Below are 19,712 nucleotides of genomic sequence, written 5' to 3'. Positions count from 1 at the left end.
GACGTGTTTGAGAGAGGCGGGGCATAGAGGACCGTACAGTATGTACAGTATTTGAAAAATAATGTGTTTTTTGAACATTAAAGCATGTCAACATATTCTGTTACACCAAATACACAAAATAATGATCTTTAAAATAGCATCATATGACCCCTTTAAGGATAGGCCGACATGCGGACCACAGTATGACCATGTTTCCGCCCTACCAAAGGCATCTTGGCCATCTGTCACAGAAATTCCCCCTTCTGCCCAGAGTCTGGGACACACACACATGCAACCATGCAGCTTGGAAGAATACAGACATTGCAGACTGTTTGTTTATAACATACATACTACAGTGTTTAAGTGCTGAAATTGATGATTATGCCTGGTTAATAAACAATAAATCGTGGATTTGGTCAATTTTAAGGAAAAGAAACAGCAAGAGAATTATATATTACAAAAGAAGCTAATAATAAGGTGCAAAACTGTAACTGGGTCAGTATGCATTAAAAAGGTACTAATATTTACACTTTAATATGTACTTTTAAAGTACTAATATGTACCTTTAAGGTAATGATATGTACTTTTTAGGGGTAAAGATGTACCTTGTACCCCAGTGACAGCCCTGATTATGCCTGGTTAATAAACAATAAATCGTGGATTTGGTCAATTTTAAGGAAAAGAAACAGCAAGAGAATTATATATTACAAAAGAAGCTAATAATAAGGTGCAAAACTGTAACTGGGTCAGTATGCATTAAAAAGGTACTAATATTTACACTTTAATATGTACTTTTAAAGTACTAATATGTACCTTTAAGGTAATGATATGTACTTTTTAGGGGTAAAGATGTACCTTAGGGTACTGCCCCAGTGACAGCCCTGTACCTGTACCTTCTCATTTAGCAAGTTTATGAGGTGCATGCAACTACATTTCCCATCATTCTTAGCATTAGAAGGATAAAATGTGTATGACTTGAATTACAGATAATGATTTAATGGTTTTGTCTTTATTGTTGTATATTATGGTATAGTACTTTAGTTTTTAGCTCGACAGCCATTTAGTAAAATACAAGACCTAAAAGAACTATATTAATGCACTATTTTGACTGCTAAACTCCATTGTCCAGTGCAGTGACATGGTAGTTTCATGTAACTTGTAGCACTCTGTTGTCTCTTTCTTCTCATTTACTAAAATAATTTCAGCTCAAAGCAACATTATATGCTCATTTATTTATTTGGTAAGCAAGCAGCCATATAGTAAGCAGGATATGGTGGAATCGTTATCTAAAAATAAACCACTTCAGGGTGACAAATCCCCTTCACTTCATGCCGGGGTCTTGATCACCCTGTCTGGGTTTATTTTGCAATAATACATTAGCTGTAGCCTATATTGAAATAACCTGCCAGAGATAAACAGTTACAGTCACCTTGTCAGAAGATCTGACCAAATCATTGATAAAGCTTTTTGTGTTGCACATCTCGATAAAAGCAACTGAGATGTACCTTTTAGCTTTTGTACTTTAAGGTGCCGACCCAGTGACAGCTTTGTACCTTTATTTTCTGAGAGTGTATGGATGCCCTGGTGTTAAAAGAGGTCAGCTTATGTGCGTCTGTATGTGTGTCTCATTTCTCCCTGGAGGCATTGACTCAGGCTTTTAGTCCAATGAAAGGACATCAATAACTATGAACTTACAGTATATGGGGCAAGTAAAGTGAGTGTGTGTTATGAATCATGATAGACATACAAGGTCTAAATGTACTTGAAATTATATTGAAATTAAAAGAAAATGTGTAAAAATCTTGTAATGCTGGTAGCATGTGGCATTAATTGTGCATGGTGATTCTTCTTCTGAAATCCTGTACATGGGTGTTTCTTTTTTGTCCCAGGTGGATTTCAATCTTACCAAAATAAAGGCAAAATAAAATATTTATATTTAAAATATTTTAAAAAATCAAATTAAATAAAATGTATTAGACTTTCTAAAACACTTGGTGATCAAAGAGTGAAATAATTATATTTATTGTGTGAAAATGGGTTTTTACTTGTTACAACAGAAGGTAAAGAAAAACCAAATAATATCAGACAATTTTGTTGTATTATTTCCTACCAAGCTGTAATTTTGTCAAGTTATAAAAAAGTGAGAAAGTTTCATTTTGAAAAGTGTTTATAGAGTTCATAAGCTAACTTTGAAATTTGCCATAGCGAAACAAAGGAGTTCAATATTTAAAATTTTATTTCCGTCACTATAATTTCTGTCAAAGAATGTTATCAAAACCATTGTTATTTTAATATCATTTATATGCTTGTTTACTATTACAGTATTATATACAATAATATTTAGATTTAGCTTTTTCAGTTTTTATTTTAAAGTATATTTTGATGTGATTTTGTCATCTTATTATATTTATTTATTTCTCTAAAACTTTGGTTTTATTTGAGTCATTTTAGTACTTAAACTTGTTTCAGTTAGTTGCCAAGTCAACATTTCTTATTTTCATTTAGGTTTGAAGTTTTTCATGTAATATTTGTACTATCAGCATTATTTTTCAGGTATTCGGCCAATCACAATGCATTGGATAGCTGGCCAATCACAGCACACCTTGCTTTTTCAGACCGATGAGCTTTGTAAAAATCGACGCGTTTCAAAAAGGCGGGGCATAGAGGAGAAACAATAATGTACAGTATGTGGAAAATAATGTGTTTTTTTTACTTTAAACCGCATAAACACATTTCATTACACCAAATACACAAAATAATGTTCTTTTTAGCAGCATCATATGACCCCTTTAACTTTTTTACTTTTTTTTAATTTTAACTAAGTTTTAACTTTTTCTATTTTTTAATTGTTAACTTTTTTAAAGTTTTAATTTTTAAGTTTTAACAACACTGTATCAAACATTTGAGATATGGCGGAAATTACAGTGTGAAAAGTGAGTGTATTTTTTTACACTCCACAAAAGAAGCAGCCATAAACAAACGCCATATACAAACACAGAAATCAACAAACATTTATGCCAGTAATTCACTGAAAATAAGGCTAACTGAATCATATTCCTGATTCCACTTGCTTTCTTTATGCCTGAGGTATGGCCATGTACTGCCACCTACAGGATGAATACTGCAGTGCAGAAAACAACATGTGATTTTTTTCTTGGGTTTGTTTGTGTGTGTGTGTGTGTGTCTGCTGTGCTGAAAGGACACAAACAGTCTGCTGCTGTATTGTGACATAAAGTCTGCTCCTGATTACACTATATAAGCTGTTTCCGTCTCTCCTCACTTCTCTTGCTGTCTCACAGATGAACTGTTTAAATGTGAATAGCTCAGAAGACATCAAGCCTCCTCCAGGATTGGCTCCGCTGAGCAACATGAGCAGCTATCAGTGCAGCAGCCCTGGATCCCTCTCCAAACACATCTGTGCCATTTGTGGGGACCGATCTTCAGGTACAACAACACAGGGATTGTTTACGTGTTGCATTTTGGTTTGGTTTGGAAGATAATGCAAGATACATCTCTATCTCTTCTGAGGTTCAGTATGGTTGTGTTTGCAGGGAAGCACTATGGAGTTTACAGTTGTGAAGGTTGCAAAGGCTTCTTTAAGAGGACCATCCGAAAAGACCTGACCTACACGTGTCGAGACAGCAAAGAGTGCCTGATCGACAAACGCCAGCGCAACCGCTGCCAATATTGCCGCTACCAGAAGTGCCTGGCCATGGGCATGAAGCGGGAAGGTTTGTATTTGTGGGTTTTCTATCCATAAATCAATGATTTTTGAATGGCCTTTAAATTCCTGATGGGTTTTGTTTTGGTTTGTTTTTTTTTTTGTTTCACTTTGATCTGTTTATTTTTTTCCTTTTGTTTTTTGCTTTGTGTTGCTTTTTGTTTTATTTTGATGTTCATTTTGCTTTGCGCAGCTTTTTGTTTTATTTTGTGTTTTATTTTGCTTTGCTTTGTTTTGTTTTGCTTTGCTTTGCTTTACTTTGCTTTGCTTTATTTTGCTTTGCTTTGCTTTGCTTTGCTTTGCTTTGCTTTGTTTTGTTTTGCTTTGCTTTGCTTTGCTTTACTTTGCTTTGCTTTGTTTTATTTTGCTTTGCTTTGCTTTGCTTTGTTTTGTTTTATTTTGCTTTGCTTTGCTTTGGTGTTTTGTTTCGGTTTGGATTTTTGTTTTGTTTTGTTTCAGTTTGGTGTTTTGTTTTGTTTTGTGCTTTTTGCAGCCTTTGTGGCCAGAAGATATTTTATTTTCAACACATATTAATATCATGCTTTAATATTATGCTAAATAACATAAATATTAGTATATTATATTATATTGTATTTCTATATAATCTTACATTATATTGAATACATTATTTTGTACATTTGTTCTCTTATAATATCTAAAATAAAATATAAAATAAGTACAATATCTAATATAACAGATAAAAGTTATAAAAATGTGAGATTTCTTAAATAATTTTTAAATGTCATAATCATTCATTACAATGATTTATAATGTACTCATTTCCTTGCTCTGCTGGACCCCACAGCAGTCCAGGAAGAGAGGCAGCGTGGGAAGGAGAAAGGTGATAATGAGGTGGAATCAACGAGCAGTTTTAATGAAGACATGCCTGTGGATAGGATTCTGGATGCAGAACTTGCAGTAGAACCTAAGACTGAGACATACACAGAGAACAGTTCAGGCAACTCAGTAAGACAAAGACATTTATATTTATTCATATACAATTTGCACAGTACATACATGCTGACTTTAGCATTCTTTGAGAAAGTAACAACTCAAATACTCTCTCTCATTCTTTCTCTGTCCTTTTTTTCATCTGGTCTCTCAGACAAATGACCCAGTCACTAATATCTGCCATGCAGCTGACAAACAACTGTTTACTCTGGTGGAGTGGGCCAAGAGAATACCTAATTTCTCTGATCTGCCTCTGGATGATCAGGTCATTTTGCTTCGAGCAGGTATGTGACACTCATACACATGTATAAAACATATAGATATAGATACGTTGCTGTTAACAAACAAGCACTCTACGACAACACTTTCAGGTTCTTCTGTCACCCCTATAAGAGCTGTTTTAGATTAGCACTTCATTTAAATTGTGTCATTTGGACTTTCCATCAAAGTTGTTGGATCAGGAAAAACTTGGGAATTGACACAGAATATGATACATTTTAAAGAGCTTGTCTGATTTTATCCATTCGAATGGCTGACTTTGTCTTACAAAGCACAGCTATATGACAAATATAAAACCTATGATCAAACAGGAACCAGTTTCATCAGCATCATTGTCCGAATGTCTGTACTAGGTCCTTGTGAAATGATATGCCGATAAAAATTATGCAATACTGATAAAATACATATTTTGTGTTTATTTTGAAATCATAACTGAAGTAGTAACGGAGAGGATATTATGGCTGAAATGTGTATTTAAGCAGTGAAAATTTTGCACACCTTGATTTTTGTATGTTGCTGCTGATGTTGCCATTTACCATGCCACATTTCTTCACAAGTGTTTCTTGTAAAGTGGCATCACAATAATACCATCTTTATGAACATACATAAAACTACCACCAATGTTGTGTTAGTATTATGTACTATTGTTGTATTTATTAGTATTTTTAAATTAGCATTTTCATTTTAGTTTGAGTTTTAGTACTTAATTTGCTTCTGCCATTTTTTATTATTTTTATTTCTGTTTTAGTAATTTTAATACTTCAACCTAAACGTCTTTATTTCAGTTAGCTGCCAAGGCAGAAATGATTATTTAAAAAGTATTTTAAGGTTACGTTTTTCATCTAATATCGATGTTTTATTTCATTTCAGCTTTATTTCAATTCAATTTCGAAAATGTTTTAGTAGTTTTGTCTATAATAACTCAGGTCAAAGGGTCAGACAGAACTGTGTTGGTTGTGTAAGTGGGAATGCTGCCCTCTGCTGGTCAAACACTTCACATGCATTTATGAAGTAGTCATCACAGTACATCACAAAGCCTTGCTAATGAAGAAACCTGTTGAATTAAGAGAGGGAGAGATACAAATGATTTTTTTCCTGCTATTCATGTCATTTATTTTCTTCATGTCATTTTTCTTCTTACAGGATGGAACGAGCTCCTCATTGCTTCATTCTCTCATCGCTCAATCACAGTTAAAGATGGCATCTTGCTGGGCACAGGCCTCCATGTCCACAGGAGCAGTGCTCACAGTGCAGGTGTCGGCTCCATTTTTAACAGGTGACTATTTCCACCTTCAACACCTCTGGATTAATAAACATATTTGTTTGTTTAGAGAATGATCATAAATATGTATCTTTATTTTTATTACAACTATTGTATTCAAATGACAGCTTTGTGTATTTGTGTGGCAGGGTATTGACTGAGCTGGTGTCTAAAATGAAGGATATGCAGATGGATAAGACAGAACTAGGCTGCCTTAGAGCCATCGTCCTCTTCAACCCTGGTGTGTCGCTCATTGCCATTTATATACACTTGTCTGCAGCATTGATAATGGCAGAATATTGACAGATTATAATGATATTGTATTATAAAGACCTTGACTGATTTTTATCTTAAGCACATACTATGTTATATTATATTATATTACTCAAGTTAAAGAGATAGTTTACTCCAATATAAAAAAATATAATATAATATAATATAATGTTTTATATTATAATAATAGATAAAGAGATACTACATGTTTTACCCAAAAAATAATACTTTTTTAAAATTTTCTTTCTGTCGTGAAACACAAAAAAATGCTGTCATTTTCTTTTAAATGCCTTTATGCACTGCAAAATGTAATTACAGTGAATGGGAACTTTAATAGATTAGATGTAAAGACGTGTAAGATGTTTTGATAGACAGATTGTCTCTTCTCGTAGACGCCAAAGGCTTGTCCAACCCAGCGGAGGTAGAGGCACTGAGGGAGAAAGTTTACGCCTCACTGGAGACCTACACCAAACAGAAATACCCTGACCAGCCTGGCAGGTAAAGTCATGTACATGTTTGTTCAGTAAATACTGATCGTGTCTCTTGCACATACTCAATTTCACCTGCTGTCTCCCTCCCTGCCTGCTTTACAGGTTTGCTAAACTTTTGTTGCGTCTTCCTGCCCTCCGATCCATCGGACTCAAGTGTTTGGAGCACCTATTTTTCTTTAAGCTGATTGGAGACACACCCATAGACACTTTCCTAATGGAGATGCTGGAAGCACCCCATCAGATCACGTGACACAAGTTCCAACGGACCATTTTTTGTACATATTCTTATGTAACTAATATAATATCGAACATGATCGAAGATATTGCAGAACGCTGCATATTTTATACCAAGCACAAATGATTATTCTTTAAAAAAAATATTGTCAGGGGAATGAGAGGAGCAAGTCTCAAAATACACAGATGAAATTAATTTTACTGGTATGGTTTTGAGAAATTTTTTTTATGTAAATAGCTAATATCAGGTATTCATTGTGGCAAGACAATGCAATAAAGAAATTATATTTTATTCAAGGAATGTTTATCAACCCAAACAATAATTTCTAAAATGAAGTTTAGAATTATGTTCAAATAAATATTTAAATACTATGTCCTTTTTTTTTTTTTTGGAATAAAAAATAATGAAGGAGCTTGTTATTTTCTGTCCTTATTTTACTGGAGTATCTAACTTTTTTCCCTGTAAAACCAAAAGCCTTTAAAGAGCAGGCCATTGTTTGAGATGTGGTGTTGTCCCATTTTAAATATCTCAGGAGTATCTAACTTTTTTCCCTGTAAAACCAAAAGACTTTAAAGAGCAGGCCATTGTTTGAGATGTGGTGTTGTCCCATTTTAAATATCTCAATCTCAAATAAATGACATTTTAACAAAACACTGCATCATATACCTTATCTGGTGCAGTGTGTCCCGTCCGCTAGATGGCGCCATTTTACGATTCAAACCATAATTGAACTTTAACGTGCGGCTGTGGTGGCTTTCTCATTTTCAGTGTGGAAAGGCTGTGATTGCTCTGAAGCTAAAACAAGTTTGAACTGTCATGTGGGAAAGTAGAGTATAAGATTTCTTGTCCAAACTTTTGATATCTTAAAATATTTGTATAAATGTATTTCTAAAATGTATCTAAAAAAATAAGCTTCATTCTCATTAGCTCATTTTAAATCATATAATCTTTATGTAATCTGTGTTCGTTATACGTATGTTTAAGAACAGAACATATTTTATGTTTTTTGAAAACAATATAAATTGGTCATATAAATCTCTAATCAATTACAAGTGATTTGTTTTTCTTTCATGTAATTAATTTGTCAAAATTCAAATAAACTAATTTTAGGTAGCCTATATGGTCGGTTCTGGTCATGGCACTATAATATGAACTCCAAACAAATGTTTAGGATTTCCTTCACTGGTTGTCTGTTTGGGTTGTATCACAGAGAACCCAATGATGTTCATGTAAAAATCATATTCGTTTAGAAATTACCCTCTTTTTCAGATTATTTTAATATGTTTTTTTGACATAGCAAAAACAGTAGCCAGAAAGTTATTGTTTAAGCTTAACCCCATATTTTGTCATATACTACATTTCAGAACAGCTGTTATCCAGCATGCAGAAGAAATTGTGAAAAATGCAATAAATCTACATATACAATTAGCAGCATTGCACCCCATTGTGAATCTATGTTAAATGTATTTAATTAGTTTTTTTTAATGCACATTTCTATGGACCCCAAGCAGAATTAATGTAACATTTTTCAGGGCATGTTTGAACCGTCAAGTTTATCTATAATATATTGTATAATAACAATAATAATTGTAATCAGTGTTTAATCAGTCAGGTTTTTTTTAGCAACTGAAATTGCCTTGGGGTCTCTTAAAACCAAACGGCATTATTGTTCAAAATTCATGTTTTATTTTTTATTTTATTTTATTATTTTTTTAGAGTTCATCACAAGTTGTAAAGAAATGGCTGTATACTTACTCTCTAGTCTACCTGATGGAAGAGATTTGTGTATGTGAGAGAGAGAGAGAGAGAGAGAGAGAGAGAGAGAGAGAGTAAATGACGCACAGGTTTATTTTCATATGGAGCTTTTGTGTGCGTTTACAACTATCTAAGCATCTGTCGAAAGTTACACGGGGCGGCAAAAGGATATTTTCTCTTCAATGGTAGGTGGATGTATGTCTAATTCTATAGCATTTTTTAAAGTTTTGGTAAAGTTTTGTCATGTACAGTATAGCCTACTAGAAGCCTAAAGTTACTGGTCTTGATAAAACATGCTGACGTGACAGTAATTAATGTTATGCGCATTAACTCACTGTGTTATTTGGATGTCGCAAGTCGTTTTATGTTTGACTGAATAATCTTAGTAGAGATGAGAAGTAAATATTTTAATGAAACTCACAATCAAATCTCATTTGTTCACACTGTAGCCTATTTCTGCTGGTCTTTATCGTTTTTGTTATTTTGTAATGCTCGTGGTTGAATTTAGTTTTTTTTTATTTTGTTTTTCAGTATTTATTTTTCCAATTTTAAATGACATTAAACTTTCTTTTATTTTAGGCTACTTTCACATTTTCTTGTTATAGCTACAATTTTAAAAGGATGGCTGCTAAAACAATACACAATTCTGTAAAGTACACATAAGACTTTTTGTTTTTGTTTAAATTACACCCTGAGGTTATGGATTATAAATGTATCTTTTTTCCAGACATGTGGAGAAAGAGCGTGTGTGAAGGCTGTAATGAGCTCATCCGGGACAGGTACCTGCTCCGCGTGCAGGACGGGCTGTGGCACGAGCGCTGCCTGCACTGCGCATCATGTCGCGAGCCTCTGAAAGACACCTGCTTCCTCCGCAACAAGACACTCTACTGCAAGCGAGACTACCAGAAGTAAGACTCTACTTACTACTGTTTGTGTAAACAATGATTTCGTTTTATTCTAATTGAATTACTATTTGAAGTTCAACGCGGGAAAATGTGACGTGAGTCCAAGGTAGTCGGAAGTTTCTTAGATGAAACTAAACTTAGCTAGGTCTTCATATTAACTTAATTTTAGCAGAAAAGTCTTTACTGGTGCTTTTTTTATTTTATTGTTTTGCAAATTTCAAATATTTGTTCCTGTCTTCGCCATTTTGCTTTAAACTGAATGTTTAAGAAAACTAAAATTGGACGAGATTATCGCGAGAAATATGTTCGCCTTTCTCTGTGTATAGAAAAGTACAAATTGACTGCTTGAATTTTCTAGAAATGCATTTGAGAGTGCGGTGGATTATTTTTCCCCTTTGTAAAGATTTAGAGCTCACAATAAATAACCATCAGTTCTATTTCTCAGCGAAAGTGAAAATAAAGAAATTAATTTGATTATACTTAATTTAAGCACTGCAACAATCTGCAACAATCACTTACATTATTCTCCAAAGAACATTTTAATGATTAATGCACAGAAATAATCTATATGTAAATATCTCAGTAGATACTTTAAAGATAAAGCCAGTAAAATGTTATTGTTAAGGTTTCAGTTCACATATTTAACCACTCTCTAGTAATGATGCAGTAAATAACTTTAAATCTTTTAAATTCCTATTTACAGGCAGTGTTGTTTATTTGACTCTAATGTTTGGATGTCGCAGGCAGATTTATTTACTTTCTGTTAAATTAATTTTGCAAGGCAACTTTTGTGGCTAAATATAATTTTGATTTTATGATTTTTTCTTTGCAAAAATTTTAGTCCTGAAATGTCACATCTGCATGCAGTATAAAATTACACATGCACTATTCTGTTAGCACATAACTGTATACCTGTTTACACAAACAATATTTTTCTAGTCCATTTTATGAGTGTTGGTGTTTTGTGAGTGAGAGAGAGACTGTGTGTATTGGGGAACTTGGCACAGAACTCCTGAAAGACAAGGTGACTGCAGGAGAAAGGGTCGCGGTGGGCCATGGAATGCGAGGAGGCTTTCACACACAAACACACACCGTTAGATCACGAGGACAGCACTACTGACACGCTGTCAAGATGTGTTAAATTAGCAGGACCCATCGGTGTGGCAACGGCAAGCTGGGGACAGCATATGGCCACACCGACACGGTGCACGGACCCCCTACTACCCCCAAAACTCACTCTGATTTTCATTCACACACTCATATGCACATTCTCACCTCCGTATAAAAAAAAAAGTGTGTGAAGCGACACAGCGCAATGACCCGGAAAATACAAACGAGTGCAGTTATGGACACTATTTGAGTTCTGATCACCATCTAAAATTCTCAAGTTTAATTTCAATGGCTGATGTATCTGTTAAAAAGTTTACATTTTCAACAAAAAAGCTCTGATTTTGCCAAATCCCATAATGCATACTCACATTAGGAGTCTATCAGCCGAAGTAATAATAATGGAGAAGTGACCACTGTGCTCTTAATAAAAAGGCTGAGGCTGTGTGGAGGATTGGGCCATATGTTCTGGGTAGAATATGAGTGTGTTTGTGTGTGTGTGTTGGGGAGGGGGTATATGTAGAGGGGATCGCTGCGTGTGAAGTATGTCAAGGCATCTGGATAGGTTGGTGCCCAGTGGTGCCCCTGCTTGATGCCCGTCCGACCGTGAGATATCTGACCTGACCAATTAGCCACATACGCAGTGCTTGGCTGGCACTCCTACCCAGTAGCCCAGTGCTTAACTGTGGGCTTAGGGGTGGAGAGCACGCTGACCCAGCACTTACTGACCAGGTTAAGGAGCAGCTCTACTGTAAATGGGTCAGCAGGCAGGTACTTCACTGTTTTATAATGGTGATCAATTTAATTTGGATTTCAAGTGATGCTTAGACTTATAGGACTAGTAACTTAAGTAGTAATAGTAGCAATCTCCAGACTTCTTACTGTTTGTTTTATGATGAGAAGAGTGCATTTCTTTAGTGATTCCCAATTGCTTAATTTCTCTCAAATCTTATGTAAGTTTACTTTGTTAAACATTTATACTATTGTTCAAAAGTTTGTGGTCGGTAAGATTTTTTTCTCAAAAGGGCTGCATTTATTTTTATCAAAAATAAAGTAAAAATATATGTAATTTATTCCTGTGATACCAAAGCTGATTGGGTAAGCTAAATGGAAAGCAGCCACTAGGAGCATAAAATATAACTTACTGTGACTTTTATTATTATATTAGGACTATCAAATATTAAAATAATGAATCCAGTGATTTTTTTTAATAGTTAATGTCACATTTTTAAAGATAATTAAATTCTAGCATTAAAAAATGCACTTTTGGTATCGTTTTATAAGTTCATTATAGAGAAAAGTTTGCCTTCAAAATGAAATGAAAGCTCAGGTGTCTTGTTAAAGGTAGAAAACACCTGTCAAGTGTGTTTTTCACCAGAAACATTTTTAGTTTAAAAGTAAATTATTTCTAATAATGTAAAATGTAATCATATTAATGATAATGTGAAATTATATAGATTACAATATATTACGTGGAATGCATTTCTAATTTAATGTCCAAAAAAGGTTTGAGAAATAGATTCAGGCTCTGATTCAGCAAGTTGCAATAATATATCAACATAAATGCTTCCAGATCAAAATAGATGATTTTTTATCTTGTCAATGCAACCATTAACTAAATTGTAACTATGTATACTGTATCTATAATACACAAACATGCAATTGGCATATTCTGCTATCTGCATTCACATACCACAGATGCTCTTGAGTATAATGAGCAGCACCTTGTTCTGTCCCTCCTACTGAACCCCTAAAGAACTTGCAGCGGTTTCCACAGCAACCCCAGGGCAACACTAATAGTTCTCAACAATGCAAGGCTTTGGGATGTTTCAATTCATACTTATCAGAGGAGGAATTTTTGCTGTCTGCATGTGAACACACTGCAATGCTCCCATGCAACTAGCTGAGATACGCATACCAACAATAACACCCACTGATCTATAGCCAAAAGCTTATAATTGGTACAAACTGTAAAAGAGAAACACAGCCAAAAACTTATCTTAATGCGTGAACATACAGTAATCATGGCGCTATCATTTAAAGAAACAGAAATAATCAGTATTTCAATACTGTCTGTGCTTGAAATGGAAACCTCTTATCCTATATAAATAAAAGTGACTTGACTTGACTTTTTTAGCATTAAGACACCTCAGGTAAATAGGGTAAATATTTTAACAGATATCAACACTTTCCCCAGTTGATTAATCACAGTACAGAAGTAAGTTTTCTGAATTATTAGGTTTAAATATATTACAATTGATGTGTTATTTAATTTGATATGCACTAATTTGCATACATTTCCAGCACAGAAATCTGAGCATTTCATTTGCGTTTATCTTTTTATCACTCCATACTGAGAAAAAATACATTTTCACCACGTTTTTAGAAATAAAATCAGGCAAATATTATATGAACCAACCTGTAAAAACCTACTAGAAAATTTGGTGTAAGTGCTACTTTTTGGTGCATTGTAAGAAAACAACCTTTGAAGATATGTATTGTAATTGAAATGTGAAATTGAAAGTATAATAAAATAATTATTTAAATGTGTGTTTTGTCTAAAAAAAAAGATATTATAGAAGCAAAATAACCCTTAATATCAAAATTGACTAGTGCATGAAAAACAATTGTTATGCCTGTAGTGTCTTGTATTAAGGAGTATCCTGTCAGCCCAAGTCTGAAGCTGTCACACCTTTAGGGGTCATTCTCTCTAAGCCTCCCTGTCACGCTCATACCAAACCTTAAACTACAGCTCTACTCTCCGTCCCCCCCCCCCTCCGGGCGCGGAAATCTCAGGCCAGTTTGAATCTGAAGTTGAAAGTATAATAAAATAATTATTTAAATTAGTATTTTGGATGTTTTCTTTCCACTAGTCTAAAAAAAGACGTTATGTCAAAATTGACTAGTGCATAAAAAAAACAATGGTTTTGCCTGTAGTGTCTTGAATTAAGGAGTAACCTGTCAGCCCAAGTCTGAAGCTGTCACACTTCTAGGGATGATTCTCTCTAAGCCGCCCTGTCACACTCAACCCAAGCCTTAAACTACAGCTCCACTCTCCATCCCCCCCTCCAGGCACGGAAATCTCAGGCCAGTTTGACAAACAGAAAATGTGGTGTCTGCCATGGCAGGACAATGGCAGCGAGGCTCTGGGCCAGCTCCCTCCTTTGTCTGGGTTTGGTTAAGTCGAGTTAAGATCATTCCCTGGACCGGCCTCGCCCACCGGGAGGCGTGATTCTTTCCCTCCGTCTGGAGCCACGGCCTGCCAAGCTCCTTTCTCCCCCCACCCCGGGAGTCCTGCCCTGGACACAGTCGTGGAGCCGGCCGCCTCTGTCTAAACCTCTGAAACCCAGCTCTGGTTGCCAGGCGCTAAGATGCACACTCACCATGCTGGGGGTATGCGTCTGCATGGCTTTTTTTGGGTGGAGGGGACATGGCAAGTTCTTGTCTCACTCCTTGATGGACGGGGCGACTCAGCAACATTCTTGGAATCTCTGATGGTACATCAACATAAAACATTCCAAAAGAATAAAATCATTCTTTGTACTCTTCATCAAAAGATTTTAAAGCAACTGTGTAGTTTTGTGTATTTTTGCCACCCTACAGTTAATGTATTGTAAATATATCAATCATAATTACAGCTGTACCAGAGATGGACCACCCCAAATCACATACTCTCTGAGTAGGTACTTCTTTTGAATAAGTTATAAGTGACCATTAAAAAGTATGTTCTATATAGTATGAATGTGATCCGGATGTACTACATTAGTCATGTTGTCATTGTTATGTGACCTACCAGGGTCAGTTCAGTTGCATTGGTTCACAGGCATTCACAAGTCCTCTCTCAGGGTATCATGGGATAGTAAAGTGTCCATCAGATGCGCACTTCAGAATCTCGCAGGAAACAGTAGCAGTTTGCCTATACTGTTTTATGAATACTGTGAATTCGTACATGCTACTATGTTCACATACAATTTTTCACCTTCTATATTTCAGATGCAGCCATGGTCTTATTATTGGGAGATAACAAGGTCCATGGCTGTACCATTGGAGATAGCGTAACGGCGATTTGGATAATGTGTGCCTTGATAACCAATCACAACACAGCCTTGACATCACTGAATTTGTTGTGTGAACATCAAATATTGTTTGCAGATTCCTTAGAAATGAATGAGAAATCCGTTAACAAAATTGTCCATGTCTTCTCTTATAAAATCGATTGGGTTTTTTTCAGTGTAGACAATAAAAATGTATCAATCCAAAACAAATGTATAATGGCACATTAGCCGATAAGCTGTCGATTCATTAAACGATAGGCTGTTTTTTTCTCAAAAGCAGTTTATTCTGTATAATGAAGTCTCTTCTCCATTTGCATCCATTCAAAAAATTTGGCCTCTGGTCTCCTTCTCTTTAGGCTTTTCCTTACTAACCTTGGAGGCTTGCCTTAAAGCGACGTTGGCTGTATATGTGCATTTGTTGCTGCCATAAAGTAATCCAACATTTTCACGGAACTTCGTACACGCTCACCAAACGTACAAACTCCCAGAGCAGACATTTAAAGGAGAATGTGGAAAATTAACAGAACACATTCACCTTATTAAAAGTCAGTGTGCCATTTGAAACTGATGTTTATACAGTTGCTTTGAGAAATGCATATTAATTCATTCTTTCTCTCTTTTCCTGTCAGGTTGTTTTTGGTACGGTGTAAGGGCTGCGCAGAGGTCATCTCTCCGGCCGAGCTGGTGATGCACGCAGGCACTGCGGTTTTCCACCTGCGGTGTTTCTGCTGCTGTGTGTGCGGCTGCAGGCTGCAGAAGGGAGACCGCTGTGTGCTCACAGGGGACAGGCTTTTCTGTGCCAGAGACTATCACAACCAACTGGCCAGCCCGACCACCTCCGACTCAGGTATTGTTTTAAAACAATCCTGGTCCTGGAGCACCACGGCACTGCTCATTTTGTATGTCTTCCTCATCTGATACACGGAGTAAGGTCATGGTGCCTCTGCTAATGATCTGATAATATAAATCAGGTGCTTTAAATAAAGGAGACATCCAAAATGTGCAGTGCTGGAGTCCTTCAGTACCAGCATTTAACACACAATCCCACTGTTTTTACACACATTCTGGTACACCATACACTCACTGGCACTGCAATGCTTACACTAGATTTAAGAATGAAGCATATGTATTAAAATAGTACTAGTGGTAATAAATACAAATAGAAAAAAGTTAAATATATTGTTAATAAATTATATGAATAAAACAGAATATTATAATGCTATAAATTAATAAATAATATTAATATATCTGAATATATTGAGAGAGAGAAAGAGAGTATGGCAATATATAGTATATTTATATAGAATAGAAATCTTTTGTGACATTGCAAATGTCTTTACTGTCACTTTTGATTAATTTAATGCATAGTTGCTGATAAAAAATATTCATTTCTTTAAAGAAAATCCTACTGACCCCAAAGTTTTGAATTGTAGTATAGATGCCCATTCATAAATCACTATTTTCATTGTATTTTTAAGATACTTACTAAATCATTTTTACTGTTCAAACAGATACTGGTCGCTTAATTAGCTTTAGTTTTTTATAGTTTTTATTATTATTATTTCTAGTAATGATCTGTTTGCTGTTAAGAAACTCTTGTTTCCTTAACTACAGGTAAAAGTGAAGATGGTGAGGAGGAGGACGATGATGAAGACAACATTAAGACCACAGGGGAGTCTAACACAATAGAAGACATGGAACACAAGAGACCTAAAAGGCCTCGTACCATCCTCACAACACAGCAGAGACGTGCTTTCAAAGCTTCTTTTGAGGTCTCATCCAAACCATGTCGAAAGGTCCGCTATTTAAATAATAACTGAATATAAAATATTTTAAAAATTCTTCAGATAAATTTGTCTTGTGTAATAGTTTAAGAATCTCATTAAAGCATCAAGCTTGGTTTTACTTCTATACATTAACCTTTTGTTTTTTAATGTTTATTTTACTGTAACATTTGTGAAGGAGGTTTTTGTGCAGCCGCAGCTGTTCTGGACTGCATTGCTGTATCTATCTTTGTTGATCTGATACTCCAGTGTGGGTCAGTTCATCAGTTAGCCTACATGACCCGTAGACCATGAAGGTCACACTATGGCTCTCTCTCTGTCTGTCTCTCTTTTGTAAGGTAAGGGAGACGCTGGCAGCAGAGACAGGATTGAGCGTACGAGTCGTTCAGGTCTGGTTCCAGAACCAAAGAGCCAAGGTAATGTGATGCCCACCGACACAGACAAACACACTCATTGAAAGAGCATCAACTTATGCAATTGATAACAGACCTCTTTCTGCAGTATATGAGCTTGCCAATAAGGAAACAAGCTGTGTTATTGCCTCGTGTAGGAAACTGATGACATATTATGTATAGATCCCCTTAGATTAGACTTGGATTTCCTTTCAGGGTAGCGCTGTGTGTGTTTTCTGCCTTCCTTCGCATTATAAAGGGATATTTTCTATCTATATATGTGAACATGTTTTTATTATGTCAATCTCTTTCACGCTCATTGTCTCTGTAGATGAAAAAACTGGCAAGAAGGCAACAGCAGCAGAAGCAAAGTGTGTCCCCTCAGGAGAAAAGGGATAGCCAATCACAACACACTGGTATACAAAGTTCACAAAAGTTTCATGCTTTGCTTTGGTTATCTTCCTTTTAAACACCACTTAAAAAAATGTTTCATGCTTGTAATTAGCACTGCTTTTAACCATGGGTTATGTAAACAATGCCATCCTAGCTAGAATGTTACAGCCACAGTTGTTTAGTAGCAAACAAACGAATCTGAACAGCTCATGTCTCATTAAATATTCTTAAGCTTTGTACAGTGACAGAAATTTCAGCTGTATTTTGTTCCAACTTTCCCAGCTAACAAACACATGTTGTAAGAACGTTTTGTTAACGTTCCCATTAGGTCATGAAAATGTTATTTCTTCATGTTTGTTTAAAAAAAAAACATTTTTTTCTTGGTAATGCGAATGAATGTTAGAGAAAAGAATGGAGAAAGGGAATGTTCAATTTTATCATTTTGCATTATAAACATTAGGCTACTTGTAATTTTTAAAAGGCGAAAGACTAATGACTGAGAAGTTCTTTTCTTGCCATTTATATGACCGCAGCGCCCTCTTGTGGAGGTCTGCCTGCTGAGCTGGAGTGTGCAGGTTCATATTCACTTACCCAGCAGAATATCAGTCTAGACTCACAGAGCTTCAAGCTGGACCCCTTCAGACAAGGCCTCACTCCTCCTCAGATGCCTGGAGACCACATGCATCCCTATGGTACAAAACACACACTAGCCTCACAAAATACAGTGAAAATGCAGTGACAAATACTCTTTGCCCATCCCATTTCTCTCTCTCTTTATAGGTTGTGACACACTCTATAACGATAGAGACAGTGACCCTCTGTGTCATTTTGGAGACTGTATGTCATCTAGTGAATCCTCCCTATTAACACCCATTGACCGGTTGTATTCAATGCAAGATTCATATTTCACCTCTTGAGCATCATTCAGACCGCTTGGGAAAGATATACTGTATGAGGAGGGAGTGCGTGTGTGTGTGTATGTATGCTTGTGTGTATTCTGCTTATGCATGTTTTAGGGTAGAAATGGTGGTGACTGTTGACAATGAAAATGCATTGTGATAAAAATGTTCTTTGTGTAATTTGTATCTATTATTTTATGTGTGTAACTGAATTACAATAAAATGCTTACTGACTGCACAACAGTTGTACTTTCAGGCTCTTGGTATTTGAAATAGCCAAATATCTGCCAAGATTGCTTCTTGATTCATTTGATTTTGTTTTTAACTTGAATTGCCAGGGGCATAGACACTTTTTTCCTGCAGTGAAATTCCCGCCTTGCTCCAGTAAAATATTAGTGATAAATCTTTATACTGTATGTCAGTAATGTCAGTGCAAAAAGATCTGAAACTGTTTGCTCACTTTGATTCTTTCGGACAGTTCACTCATGCACTGAATCGTTTGCAGCAGTTTCTCACACCAAAATAGTAATTGGGTATTTTATAAGACAGAAAACACAAAGACCGCAGGATGAGGTGGATATTTATCCATAATCCTCTGCAGAAAACAAACGTTGCAAATGTTTTCTTTTGTGTGTCAAAGGCTCAGATTTTAACGACTCTGTGCTGTAGGTAAAGCTGATTCAGGCCTATTTCCATTTACATCCAAAACAGCAATTAAAAAAAAAAAAGTGTATCAAATGTAGGCACACTTTTGTGATAGAGGTCCGACTCCTGAGCCCCAATACAGATGAAAGGCTAAAAATGCCATTGTTTGTAAATGCAGCCCAATTTACTTCTTTAATCTGAAATATTAATTGAAAACAAATGTACAGTATAATTTTGATTTATCTTGCAGTTTGTCTCTATGAGAGTGAAACTTTTTAATATCCACAAACAATCACACACTATACTGTATTGCAGTGTGGGCTAAGAATTGGCATTTTCCAAGCTCAAGGTCATTCCTAGTCTAGGCTTTCATCACCTCGTATCATGATGCATATCTTTATGGCACTTTACCAGAGCCAGATGGTGGTCCACCACAGGGCATAGCATTGCCCAGATCTTTAGATTCACACTTCAGTATCAGAAATAAATAAATATAAATAAATAAATATGCACCACATCTGGCCATGGTCTCTCATGAATAGTGATTTTTATTTTGTAATTTTATTAGATCAAGCCAACATAAATTC

At 35.6% G+C, this 19,712-nt stretch overlaps 2 protein-coding genes across 3 annotated transcripts; both read left to right on the top strand.

Annotated features, from left to right (window-relative positions):
• The first annotated feature begins 3,134 nt into the window (after positions 1 to 3,134).
• Positions 3,135 to 8,035, top strand: LOC107732409 (retinoic acid receptor RXR-gamma-B). 2 transcript variants are annotated; one of them, XM_016543731.1, is made up of 8 exons: positions 3,135 to 3,423; positions 3,531 to 3,710; positions 4,509 to 4,666; positions 4,806 to 4,935; positions 6,074 to 6,206; positions 6,341 to 6,432; positions 6,857 to 6,962; positions 7,058 to 8,035. In XM_016543731.1, the coding sequence occupies exons 1-8, from the start codon at positions 3,279 to 3,281 to the stop codon at positions 7,203 to 7,205; spliced, it is 1,092 nt and encodes a 363-aa protein (XP_016399217.1). In that variant the 5' UTR covers positions 3,135 to 3,278; the 3' UTR covers positions 7,206 to 8,035. The 2 variants fall into 2 exon arrangements, with proteins under 2 accessions (XP_016399217.1, XP_016399216.1); XM_016543730.1 differs by having other exon boundaries at positions 3,136 to 3,423; positions 4,506 to 4,666.
• An 897-nt stretch (positions 8,036 to 8,932) lies between these two features.
• lmx1a (LIM homeobox transcription factor 1, alpha) lies at positions 8,933 to 18,712 on the top strand. The gene is made up of 8 exons (XM_016543733.1): positions 8,933 to 9,130; positions 9,673 to 9,853; positions 15,642 to 15,859; positions 16,627 to 16,808; positions 17,135 to 17,212; positions 17,520 to 17,604; positions 18,115 to 18,273; positions 18,362 to 18,712. The coding sequence occupies exons 2-8, from the start codon at positions 9,675 to 9,677 to the stop codon at positions 18,496 to 18,498; spliced, it is 1,038 nt and encodes a 345-aa protein (XP_016399219.1). The 5' UTR covers positions 8,933 to 9,130; positions 9,673 to 9,674; the 3' UTR covers positions 18,499 to 18,712.
• The last annotated feature ends 1,000 nt before the right edge of the window (positions 18,713 to 19,712 follow it).

Source organism: Sinocyclocheilus rhinocerous, unplaced genomic scaffold, assembly GCF_001515625.1.
Source record: "Sinocyclocheilus rhinocerous isolate Xijiao unplaced genomic scaffold, SAMN03320098_v1.1 scaffold68, whole genome shotgun sequence".
Lineage (NCBI taxonomy): Eukaryota > Metazoa > Chordata > Actinopteri > Cypriniformes > Cyprinidae > Sinocyclocheilus > Sinocyclocheilus rhinocerous.
The sequence above is the reverse complement of the archived record's forward strand: the minus strand, read 5'-3'. Positions and strand labels throughout refer to the sequence as shown.

What these genes read in the sequence shown, in the direction of transcription:
- LOC107732409 (XM_016543730.1), top strand. Translation starts at nt 3,279, where the DNA reads ATGAACTGTTTAAATGTGAATAGCTCAGAAGACATCAAGCCTCCTCCA. An exon ending in TTGTGGGGACCGATCTTCAG is followed by an intron (nt 3,424 to 3,530) that starts GTACAACAACAC and finishes TTGTGTTTGCAG; the next exon opens with GGAAGCACTATGGAGTTTAC. An exon ending in CATCGTCCTCTTCAACCCTG is followed by an intron (nt 6,433 to 6,856) that starts GTGTGTCGCTCA and finishes CTCTTCTCGTAG; the next exon opens with ACGCCAAAGGCTTGTCCAAC.
- lmx1a (XM_016543733.1), top strand. Translation starts at nt 9,675, where the DNA reads ATGTGGAGAAAGAGCGTGTGTGAAGGCTGTAATGAGCTCATCCGGGAC. An exon ending in TAGCCAATCACAACACACTG is followed by an intron (nt 17,605 to 18,114) that starts GTATACAAAGTT and finishes ATATGACCGCAG; the next exon opens with CGCCCTCTTGTGGAGGTCTG. An exon ending in AGACCACATGCATCCCTATG is followed by an intron (nt 18,274 to 18,361) that starts GTACAAAACACA and finishes CTCTCTTTATAG; the next exon opens with GTTGTGACACACTCTATAAC.